General features: G+C 40.8%; 1 protein-coding gene across 3 annotated transcripts in view; it reads right to left on the reverse strand.

Annotated features, from left to right (window-relative positions):
• The window catches only part of CECR2 (CECR2 histone acetyl-lysine reader), a 118,370-nt gene that overhangs the window by 38,643 nt on the left and 66,820 nt on the right, over positions 1–12,907 (reverse strand). For all 3 annotated transcript variants that reach the window (XR_014516227.1, XR_014516228.1, XM_083461694.1), the window contains exon 3: positions 684–867. Coding sequence is in view for 1 of the 3 variants with exons in the window: in XM_083461694.1 (XP_083317820.1) it covers positions 684–867 (184 nt within the window). In the remaining 2 variants the exon portion in view is untranslated. The remainder of the gene's footprint in view (positions 1–683; positions 868–12,907) is intronic.

A 12,907-nucleotide genomic window follows, 5' to 3' on the forward strand; every position in this document is an offset into this window, starting at 1 on the left:
AATAACCACTGTATCTAACAAAGGCTGGGTTCTATGACCACATGCACATACCAATGCCTATCAACCAAGCATAGTAAGGGAACAGTCTCCCCAAAACAACTCAGATTTTACTACTACCTGTGGTTTTCAAAATTAGAAAATGCCTTGTGAAGACACTGTGCAGAAGTGTGTGAAAATAACCCCCAAGAACAACAAAAAAGTAACGAAAAATAAATTACAGCTAGAGACAGTATAGTGTTGCAAACGAAAAGTTCCCACGTGTTGATGCTTAGGCTGGCAATCAAACAACAGCAAGGGAATGCATGAAGCTGTAGTCCAGAATACTTCCTACCTGACATTAATCTATTAAAACTCAGATAGCTTCTCAATATTTCCACAACCACCAATGAGCCTTCTTTAACACAGAACACTGATTCACTGAAAAAATACACACGAGGCATCAGTAAATCAAAGATACCAGAGAGCAATATCCAATTTCACACACTTGTTTCTTCAGGTTGTCCAGTTTGGGAAGACTAAAGACATCAAACAATCTAACAAATTAAGCCACCTTTTAAATGAGCTTAGTAACAAAAAGTGATATAGAATGTACCTATGAACACAAAGTGTTAACTTCTTAGTGGAAATTGTGTACCATTCCACTTTCCAGTTCCCTATCCAACATCTGTCACCACCCAACACACCTTGAGTAGGTCAAAGACATCATCAGCATCAAGTCGGTAATCACAAAGGCGGTGCAGGATCTCCACACGAGTGCGCAAGGGTAGCTCTTGGAAAGTAGATTCTCGTAAGGGATTGGGCTTCCCTTCCTCCAGCTCCCAGCGATAGTTGATGATGTCCTCCAGGTAGCCATGAAATGTCTGAGATCTAATAAAAAGAATATATGTTCATAAAGTACCTTACACAACCTGATGAGGAATTCATCTTTAAATAGCTGACACACTGTATATAAAAATTCTGTTTTGGCAAACAGGCACTTCAAAATTGGTCCAGTTCCTTGCATGTGGTTAGGCTTACATGCTCTGCTCGTCTCACAAAACAATTTATATCAAATAGGACAATAGTTAGGAGTTATTCTTTCGTATAAATAATTTTTTATAATGATTTTTTAAAATAATGATTCCCATAAAGGCATACATGTAGAAAATTCTGTAAGATTGGTAAACATTTGTAGTTGTAAAAGACAGCTTTTTTAAAAGTAGAACAAGGGTAATGGACTACATTTATCAGACTGCTAGAGTATTTGTCCTTAAAAGAAGCAACTAAGAGAGGGTAGTCTAGCAGCCCCCATGAATTCTCCATTAATATTTTGAATCAGAAAGTTTTATATGTAAATCAAATTTAAATCAAATTCAGCATTTATTGGCATTGTTTAGACAACAATGTCATAAAAGATAAATAAATAAAACATCCATAAAACATTGGCAATCCAGACATATAGTGTAGTGCTATATGTATCAGAACATGAGTAGGAAACCTACTGACAACTGACTAGTTTTGTACCACACATTTAGCCTACAGCTACCAGGTTACTGGTAATTAAGAATCCAGAGGAATAAATGAAATAAGCATGTTGGTGGTAGCAGGGGTTTGGGTTTGTTATTACAGAGAAGGCAAGAAAACACACCCTTCCTTCCACAATTTTTAATATGCTGCACACTGCTTGTTGTTTTTTTGTATTAGCAGTCTATAAAAATAATAGAAATTAAAAAATTCTGATTTTTTTTTCCACTCAAACAATCTCAAGTAACTAAAAACTGAACCAAGTACAGTGGTACCTCTGGTTACAAACTTAATTCATTCCGGAGGTCTGTTCTTAACCTGAAACCATTCTTAACCTGAGGTACCACTTTAGCTAATGGGGCCTCCCGCTGCTGCTGCGCTGCCACCGCACAATTTCTGTTCTCATCCTGAGGTAAAGTTCTTAACCCAAGGTACTACTTCTGGGTTTGCGGAGTCTGTAACCCAAAGTGTTTGTAACCCAAGGTGTTTGTAACCTGAGATACCACTGTACAGTTATGTAAAGGAGACAGGTGAATTACATGATTACCTCTGTAGTTAACCCAAAGAATTCAAAAAGTGTTTTATTTTCTTTGCATTTTCTTCCATCCTGCTAAGTATCATCACACCAAGAATGAAATTCTGGATATAATAGCTTTATAAGAAACAATTAAGAACATCTTCCCTTGAGGCAGCTCAGCAGATGTTCATACTTAGAATCTGATGATCACTGTACTAGCATTTCCTCTCAACTAGAAACTTCCCTCAGCCCATTGATCAGCCCTTAGAAACAATGCAAACACTTTCTTCACAGAAAATGGCATGGTTCACTTGCAGATAGGGTTGACAATTATTTTACTGGTTCCCTGTGCCTTTAACAGCACCTTGATCTACAAGGAAGCAGGCGACAATGCCCTTCTCTAGGCATGAAAAGCTTGACAGATTTCTGCAGATCAAACTGCTGTTATAGACTAGAGTTTTTGTGGAGGTTAGTTGGCAACCACATTTGCTGAACTCTGCATATCCTTCAGGTATTGCAGATATGCACCCTAAGTGATCCTGTTAGCTGTGGTGACAGTGTGGCTGCAGCAGTGGCTGTATTCATCAGGACAGGGCTGGGGGGTGAGGTTGTGGTGCAAGGCAATCACCACCAACCTGACCCATCCCTGTCTCATGCAACAGCATAGTGATGTGTGCCCCCTCTCACGATTGGCTATTTTTTGCTTTCTTAAGAAAGATCTTGGTACTTGGAGACTTAGGGAAGTGAGACAGGAAAAAGTTTTTTAAAGAACATAATAATTTTGCAACAAAACAGGTAAAGCAAAAGATGTGTCTGGAGATAGAATTCTTTCAAGAAACAGTACATTTATATGTACAGTACAGTGGATGTTACAAGCTTTTAAACAAGATGGTAAATATGTAGCTAATATTTGCTTTGTTCCTCAATGAACTAATTGCAGAGATGTTATAGCTGAGGTGTTGGTATTTTTTGTCAGTTTCCTTTCTATAAATCTCGCTCCTGAGGCTCCTCTATTAGTATAATAGACTACAGGATCACCACACCATTCCCTACTGGTTTCGGAATATTTGTCTCACTCTCTGGAAGATCTATCCCCTGCATACTGAATTTAGACCCAAGTAGAGTGTTCCCTTACAACTCCACTGCTCCCTTCTCCAGTTCAGCTTTCCAGTTCTCACTTGTATACATATTTTTAAATGACATTAGTCACTGTCTTTTAATCTATCACTTAGTTCAGAGACTTCCTTCTCTGGCTGTAGACATTTTCCACAGGGTGGGTGCTACACACAGTGTAGAGGCTATACCAGCGGTGGAACGTGTCTTCATGGTGCCTGGGGCGGGTGGCATGGGCACGCCAAGGGCGCAGAGAGCAATGTGAGGAGGATGCAACAGGGCAGGCATGTACCCTCCTTTCAATGAGTCTGATCGGATTGATTGGAAGGGCGTGTGCCTTTTGTGTCCTCCTCATGCTGAATGCCAGGAAACCAATTTACACCTGCTCCCCACCCCCCACCAAGAGCTGTCTCCAACTCTCTGGCTAGCTGTACCCACAGCTAATCAGAGTGAGTCTCCAGAGCAGTACTCTGGAAGCCACACCACTCTGGTGGAATTTGACAGCACAGCATCACCAAATCTCTGGTCTACCTGAGCTTTCTGCCACAATAGGTAATGCTCTCTCACTCACACACCACTGCTGCTAAATTGAGCACACCCCACAAGTTAAGAGTATTGCAAATTGCCTAGTAATTGACAAGTTCAATTGACAAGTCACCACCCCAAGGCCCCAAGTTATGCAAACTTAGAAATATCTGAAACATTAGTCTTGCTTCAGTCCTGTGGTACAAACAACTAGGACCAGACCATTTTGGCATTACACCTGAAAGCAGTTATGGCTGGGATGGGTGGAGATATAACTCTTAAGATTAAATATTCAAATTCAAAGTTCCATGTTTAGAATCTCCTTTAGCAAAGTAAAATGTTGATTTGGAATACTTAATTTTAAACCTTAGTACTAAATATAACAATCCATTTCTCTATACCTGCTGGCAAGCAGCACAGATTCCCAACTACAGTCCGTTCTTAACCTGAAACTGTTCTTAACCTGAAGTACCACTTTAGCTAATGGGGCCTCCCGCTGCCGCTGCGCCGCCGGAGCATGATTTCTGTTCTCATTCTGAAGCAAAGTTCTTAACCCGAGGTACTATTTCTGGGTTAGCAGTCTGTAACCTGAAGCATCTGTAACCCGAGGTACCACTGTACTGAACAAAGCACCACAAAAAAACCCAAACACCACAGACATGCTTGTGGAGTCAAACAATTACTTTTATGACTGGCTCACATATAAACATTCAATGATTTATCATTCCCTGAAACTGCTGACATCAACAATCCTATTAAGAGACTCCTGGCCCGGATTTCCTCCAAGTTCCAATCACTAAGTGATTGATGACACACACCCCTCTCAGAAACCATTGACCATTTAAGATTATCATTAACATTCAGTAAGACTGTCATAATGGAAACCTAACTGAGAAATAATTCTTAAGCCTGTTTTGTTTGTTTTTCTCTGTCATAATTGAGAACTGGATTTGAAATGCATTATCTGAGCATATATTTTTTTCCAGTTCTACATTAAGAACATGTTTGAAAAGCAGCAAAGTTTATCAAGTTGTGAACTGTTAGCTTGTGTTTGAGCTGATGAAAAGCTGATGAAAGGATTTATTTAAAAAAGAGTCTAGCTTTTAAAACTTAATTAAACACATGTTATAAAACCCATCAAGGGGCTTTTTTTGAAGACTTTGAAGGGGTAAATATGAATTACTTTACAGTCTGGCACAACTTTTTGCTAATTTTTGACAGAAACTGAAAGAAAATCCATTATTAAGATGAATCAATCAAATCTGGTGCAAACCAAGTAGCGCATACTTCACAGCAGGAAGGTATTTCCAAGAATTTTTCACCAACATCAACCAATTGAAGAAGAGATTGATTAAAACTTTAAAAAAAATTAAAGCCAATTAACATATTTCACATTGTAAGCCTAAAAATCACTATGTATGCATACCTAATATGTTTTCAGTGAGAGGGATCATATAGTAATTATAGGGATCCATGGTTGGCGTCATTCCTTATGTATATATGCAATGTCAAAAGTGTTTATACTGCTATGCAATGCGTGTGTGAATCTGCTTTGTCTGATCAATTAAAGCAGCCTCCCCCAACTTGGTGATAATTAGTACCACTTGAAACAGTGCCCTCAAGAGTTTCAGATACCCATCAGCCCCAGCCAGCAAAGCTATGATCGATAGGCATTGTAATACAATATTTGTAAGGCACTAGGTTGTGAAAGGTTGAGTTAAACCTTCCAGTCCTAAACAATATGGTTGTTGAGAAATGAATAGAAATGGGTGTCCTCAGCAAATTACTAACACTTGAATCCTGATGAATCAGAGCATTTCAGACTGGCTAACAGAAGCAAAATTCATATGCTCCTTGTATGTGCAGTAGCAAATATCTGAGAATGTGTATGTTGGGTGACATGATTGAAAATAGGCAAGAAAACCTCAGTGGTTGTTCTTTTCTTTTTTTCCATTTCTTCTTGCTGTTGAAACAAACATATTGAGCCATGAAATTTCCCATTTCCGGAAGATGGCTAGGATATGAGCATTTAATTCCCATTTCCCCCAGGGAGAAGAGTCTGTTGACTCAACCAATCATCTTGGGTATTTCAGTTTGACTTTTACATAAGTGGTTAAAACCAGAAGCTTCCGCCCTTCTGCCCCACATAAGCCGCAATGAGCCTCTGTTCTTAGCAGAGCACTCCAGGTTCTCTTGTCAATTTGTGTAGACTACTACTGAATGGTTGTTGCTTTGATTCAGGCTATAATGAGAACCTGAAATGGGAACCAGATGTTTGACAGAATTTCCAGCTACCCTCAAACTTCAACTTTATCTTTCCTTCTGTGGTAAGTCATTTTCCCAAACGAGCCTAACCATTTGCTTTCCCAAACAAATATTATTTTTTATCCTTGCTTTTGAATATCACTATTGAGATTTTAAAAAAGAAAGAAAGAGAAACAAAGAAAGAAATTGCATTACAAGAAAGCAATGGTGTAAATAAGCAGAAGCGCCATGACGCTTTCATAACGGGAAAGGGGGGGGGGCATCATACTGGAAGAAAAAGATGGTTGTTCTGCACTTTGTTTACACTGCGACAAAGAAAGGCAAATACATCCAGGTATCCTGTAGAGGTTACCTGGCTAAAGCTATCAGCATTCTGGAAGAACACTTGCTAGCTGACATTTTGAAAGTAAAACTGGCAAGAATACTTCTATTAAATAGTTTCATACACAAGGCCTATTCTGAACACATTTATTTATTGACTTTAGAAAAGTTATTTCCATAAAATATTCCCAAGGTGGGGAAAAATAACAGTAATAAAATCAATGAAAACAACTATCAAAGTAAGTATGTATTTTCAACTGTAATGGCAAAGAAGCAATTGTAGCTTTGATAGATTCAGCAGCTAAAACTACAACTACCCAGAAACTATAACTAATCCAGAATGCAGCAGCTAGACTGGTGACTGGGAGCAGCCGCTGAGACCACATAACACCGGTCTTGAAAGACCTACATTGGCTCCCAGTACATTTCCGAGCATAATTCAAAGTGTTGGTGCTGACCTTTAAAGCCCTAAACGGCCTCAGTCCGGTATACCTGAAGGAGCGTCTCCACCCCCATCATTCTGCCTGGACACTGAGGTCCAGTGCAGAGGGCCTTCTGGCAGTTCCCTTGCTGTGAGAAGCCAAGTTACAGGGAACCAGGCAGAGGGCCTTCTCAGTAGCGGCACCCGCCCTGTGGAACACCCTCCCACCAGATGTCAAAGAGAAAAACAACTACAGTGGTGCCTCGCAAGACGAAATTAATTCGTTCCGCAAGTCTCTTCGTCTTGCGAGTTTTTCGTCTTGCGATGCACGGTTTCCCATAGGAATGCATTGAAAATCAATTAATGCGTTCCTAGGGAAACCGCCTTCAGACGCGCTGCGCTTCCCCGCTGTCCCGGATATTTCCCTATGGGCTGTCGTCTTGCGAAGCAAGCCCATAGGGAAATTCGTCTTGCGAAGCGCCTCCAAAACGGAAAACCCTTTCGTCTAGCGGGTTTTCCGTCTTGCGAGGCATTCGTCTTGCGAGGTACCACTGTACCAGACTTTTAGAAGACATCTGAAGGCAGCCCTGTTTAGGGAAGCTTTTAATATTTAATTGACTATTGTATTTTAATATTCTGTTGGAAGCCACCCAGAGTGGCTGGGGAAACCCAACCAGATGGGTGGGGTATAAATAATATATCATCATCATCATCATCATCATCATTACTACTACTACTACTACTAAAAGCTAATCTGAATTTTAAAACAAAAGTCTTCAAGGTTCACTTAAACTTGCCAAGTGCCTTGACAATGGTAACAGATTTCTTATGGGAGAAAAGTTCCATTATCTTAGAACTATAACAGAAAAAGTCCTATTGGGTGTTGGCACTTATTTTACAGTAATAGGCACTTGAAATAAATTGTTGCAACTGTATTGCAGTACGTGGAATGGGAAAAGACACTCTATCAAGTATCCCAGCCGCAGGCAGCAAGGGATTTTAAAAGTATCAGCATGTTGAATTTGGCACTCAATGGAGTTTACAAAGAGTTCTTGTAGCCTGTATATGATATAACTATATTGGCTGCTATATTCAGTAAGAGATGGGTTTTCCAAACCTTTCTCAAATGTGCCACCCAGAGCACATAATAGTAGTGTAGGCTGAAGGTTACCAGAGTGTGCGCCACAGGAGTCAAATCCCCCTCTTCAAGGGATTTGGCTGGCATATCCAAATTGACAGAAGGTGCTTCTAGCCATTGCCACAACCCCTGAATTGAAGGAAGCCATTGTTTTGCGGGGAGCATGACTCCATCTAGAATTTCCAACACATAATAAAAAACTGGCATTTCCCAGCATAATAAGCTGTTTTGTATGGCTTAAACTTTGATTTTTATCTGCCCTAATGTTACTGACCCCAGACAAATATTCAAGGATGAAAAACCTCCATACCCGATTCAAGTAGAAAGGAGAAATAGCATCAAGTATCATCAGCATACTGCTGAAAACTCACTCCAAAATTTCAGACAATGTTCCCCAGCAGTTTCATGCAATGGTGAACAGAACAGATCTCTGTGGGATCCGATGTGATCTAATGCAGACAGTCCTCCAAGCACCATTTTCTGAAACCTCCCAAAGACGTTGGAGTAGAAGAATACCATGGCTGATGGCATGGATAAAACTGCTGAGATCAGGGGAATTAAGATTAATACTTGCAAAGCATCATGTGAACAATGCTTTCGGAGAAGATACCGTATTTTTTGCACCATAACACTCACTTTTTTCCTCCTAAAAAGTAAGGGGAAATGTCTGTGCGTGTTATGGAGGGAATGCCTACAGGTTGCATGCCTACGGATTTTCCTCCTCTAGAAACTACGTGCGTGTTATGGTCGGGTGCGTGTTATAGAGCGAAAAATACGGTATGTTTCTGTCCCCCAAGCTTTCAAAGTTAATTTGCACAGGAGAGATAATAAAGACTAGAATAACACTAAGGAATTCTTTTCAGTGCCTGCTAAAACATTCTTATTTAGACAAGCCTACCCAGATGCTTAGAAAGTTGAGGTAATTTTAATCTGTTCTGGTATTTTTATTTTTGTATGCTTTTAAGTATGGTTGTAAATTTTTCTTGATTTCATTGTTTTACATTTTTGTAAACCACTTTGAGGCTTTTTACAATGAAATGGTGAGTGTACGTAAGGTGTACATAAGGTGAGTGTAAACAGGGAAAGAACTGCATGTGAAGTTCCATGTGGCAAAGCAGTAGAATGATTCCTAAAGAACTAAATGGAAGCGAGCAAGTGGGTGGGAAGCTGGGCTGGGAGAGAGCATGCAAATTTGCAACCCTTCCCAATTTACCACCTAAACCAAAGGTCAGGCCAGCTAATGGGGGTCAGTCCTGACCATAGTTGAATAGATATGCAAACAAATTAATTTGACACCATTTTTTTCCAGTACCGGGGTAGCATGATTATCCATGCAGCATCATATGATTAGGGGTGGGGTCATTCTAGTGCACTCATAAATGTACTGAGTAGGGAGAAGTTGCTGTCCATAAAAAGACAAAACTGTTCACTGGCAGTTACCTTTATAACAAAAAAACCCCTGCTTCCATAGGGATGTCTGCTTATACAGTTTCTTCTAGGCTGGGAGAGGGCAATCTAAGTTCAGGAAGATGAAAGGGCAAGATGTGTAATGTTTCTCTCTTTGCAGCAGAAGGGAGCATTTTTCCAGTGACACCCAAGGTCATTAATGCTTTATTCTAAATTACTTGGCAATATTTTCTTCACAAATGCAACTTGTCTAGAAATAAATGAAGACTATGGGGAGGAGTCTAATGTGTGTTTGGATGACCTCATTCAGACATCATTAGTAGGGTCAGAAGAAGCAAGGAGTGTATCAAGAGAAAGAGAAAAACCTACGGGATAACTAATGTTCTCTCCCCTACAGCAATCTATCTATCATGACTTGTCAAAAAAGGGCTTGTTTCTGATTAAGGTCAACCTAATCTGAGTTACAGCTGCAGGCCTGACCCCAGACAGCCACAACGGAGCTCTTTGCTTATCTTTACTGGGAGGAGGAAGTCCAAAGGAGAAGCCTTCTGGCTAGTTCTAACAGCTTGTGAACCTATGAAGAAGTTAAGTCAAGCAAGGTAATGCAGCATACTATTTCCACTAAGGACCTGTGCCTATCTATAGTCAGCTCTCAAAGACAGTGCAGAAAAGGAACCTTGACTACTTTCCCTAGAAAGAATTAAGGACAGTAAATTTACTAACTGCTATTAGCCATGGTAGCTATTATTCATATTCAAAAAAGTACAATGCAGGCAACTCCCCACTTACATGGGGTTACATTCTGGCGCCCCACACATATGTAAAAACCTCATAAGTAGGGAGCAACCTCTAAAACCTCTGAATAGCCTTCTTTGCACTCTCTCTCTAATTCAATCAAAAATACTGTTGCAAAAATATCCATAACTGGAAATGAAGCTCTGGGGCCGGCAGGAAGCTGGAGGACGCATAGGAAGATGGCCACTGCTGTGCTACCATGCGCATCAAGTGTTAGGCAGGGAGGCTAAGCAACTTAAACAAAGCACCACAGCATCTCCAGTCTCTTCTTGGCCCTCACTCAAATCCTATTTGGGCTCCAGGAAGGGTCTCCTCGTGAGCCACGAGGACTCTCCGGCTCTCTCCCTCCATTTGAATTAAATTATTTGATTATGTCTTGGTGCTGCACGTATACACAGTCATGGATGAGTCGATTGCGCGCAAGTGGGGGGATGCCTGTATCTTGAAATATCAAGTTGCTTTTAGCATTTTTATTGTAAGTTGCCTTCTGAAGAGGATTTGTCCTAAATTAATGTGTTTTCACATTAAAAGAAAAAAAGAAAGAAAACAAAAGATGCTAAGCAACAGCAAGCTTGTGGGCCTCCTAGAGGCAGCTGGCTTGCCATTTTTGGAAACAGGGTGCTGTACTAGAATGACTTTTTGTCTGATCAAGCAGGATTAGTCTTATGTGTGATTCCCAAGCCTGACTTAAATGTTGGGTAGGGACAAAAGCCTTGTGAGTAAGTTGTAAGTTATCAGCACTAAATGCAACACAAAAAACAAGAATTTCACATAAAATCGTTGTGATTTTTTTCAGTCACTTCATCATAACTTGGTTGGATTTTCTCAAATATGAAGTTGTATAATTGGGGCAAAAAATCTGAGGTTAGGAAGAGAATTTAGCCTTTGCCTAAGTCCCATCTGTTTCACTGCAATGCTTGATTTGAAATTAATTTTCTGAGCAAAACCAGTTCTAGCTGGTTCTCTCAGGAAGTGTTGTGCAATCTAGTGGCAAATGAAAAGTACTCAGCTCTTAAATAGTCCACTCGGGGGCATTTCTTACAACCCAGGTATGAATCCTACATTCAAGTACAAAATATACATATATTGTACTGTAAGTGTGCTTTTTCCTTCCATGCATATTCAAGCAGGGGGCAGATATGTTCACAGTCACATCTCACAGGTTTCAGACACAAAACATATAATTTATGAGAGTGCATGTATAGTTTGTGAGAAGTAATCCTTAAATATTGGAAGGTGCAAGATAGTTTAAGCCAAGAAGAGATGCTTTAACTGAGATTCCTGCATTGCAGGGGGTTGGACTAGATGGCCCTCAGGGTCTCTTCCAACTCTACAATGCTATTATTCTAAGAACTATTCAGTTAGCAAGGTAAGAGGCACACTTAAAAATATTTCCCCCCCCATCTATTCTCAAATAGACTTTAGTAACTAAAATCTCACAGCCAAGCAAGTTAGCTGTTGATACAAGGACTCCAACAGCACTCCCACAGATAGAATTGGAAGAAAGTTGAAACAGCACAAAATCCCTTGGGAAGCTGGGGGAATGGAGAGCCGATGGGAGCCGTCTAATCTAATAACAGATCACATCGCAGACACATGTACGAGCTTGACAGAAGCAAATGCAGCCACTTAACCTAGAGATGACAGCTGAAGCAGGCTAGTTTCACTGCTACCTAAAAGGAGGAGACTGGAAAGGAGGAAGAGCTGCAAGGTCATTGCTAAAGCACACAGCCAGAGAGTCCTTGATTATAGGGGATTGCTTTCCACACCCACAGCAGTAGTATCTGACAATAGGGAACTGCTTTACTTCTCAGCCACAATGATACTCTCACACGACATTCACCCTAAGAAAAACACTATTACAAGTAGAGGGCCAGACAAATATCTTAAGTTCTAGAGCAGGGTGCTGCAAAACGCAGCCCAAGGCCTGCATATGACCCTCGAGGCCTTTTTTTGGCTGCCTTCAACAACATTTGATGCCCCCTCAGCCCTTGCACTGCCTTCCCATAGCCAGTAAGTGAGGTGCTGAGTTTTGGGAAGGAAGGATGAGGGCTCTGCCAGGGCCCTAGAGTCCTCTTGCCTCCTTGGCTAAGACTAGTTAGCGCTTTTGCAGCTTGGAGGAGGAGTTACAAGGGCTCTAGTACCCTTCCAGGACTTCGTGTCTCCTTCCCAAAGCCCCGCGCCTCGCTTAGCTGACTTTGGGAAGGCAGCATGAGGGATGGAGGGGGCATCAAATTTTGGCCTCATCCACCCCCACACCGGCAATAATGCAGTGTGTGGCCCACAACTTCCATGTCAAAGTACTCTTGCAGCCCACTTGGTTTGAAAGTTGAGCATACAATGCTACTAAGGTGGAGTTTGAAAGAAAAGTGGGCACGAAGATGGTTACGCTCTTCTCTAGGCATGTGCATAGCACATGGGCTCCCCGCTTGAGGGGAGTAGTACACCTTCAGAGCGGTTTCTTAATTCTAGAAGACTCTGAAATGCTGCTCTACCCAGGAGCAGATCTCATAAATGTGCCAGCATAGAGACCATGAAGAAGAAAGGACTGCTTGCCCCCCAGAGACAGGATGCATTACACTGGCCTCACTATATTAACTATATCCTGCCAATATCTATCTATCAACCCATTCAATCAGTCAGCTCACCGTCTAACAAAATTTATATACCATTTGAATGTCATAAAACCTCTATGTAGTTTACAAGAAAACATTAGGAATAAAAGTTAAAAACAAGTAATTAAAACATTAAAAGATAATTAAAAGGAACAGTATACTAAAAAGAGATTAAAACATGTCAAAATCTATGTGTCTGGATAAGGTAAAGGGACCCCTGGATAGGCTTGCCTAAATAAGTTTTTAAGCAGGAACTGAAAAGGGTCCAGTGCCTGATGTCAATAGGA

Source organism: Podarcis liolepis, assembly GCF_965112155.1.
Source record: "Podarcis liolepis genome assembly, chromosome: 10".
NCBI classification, from domain to species: domain Eukaryota; kingdom Metazoa; phylum Chordata; class Lepidosauria; order Squamata; family Lacertidae; genus Podarcis; species Podarcis liolepis.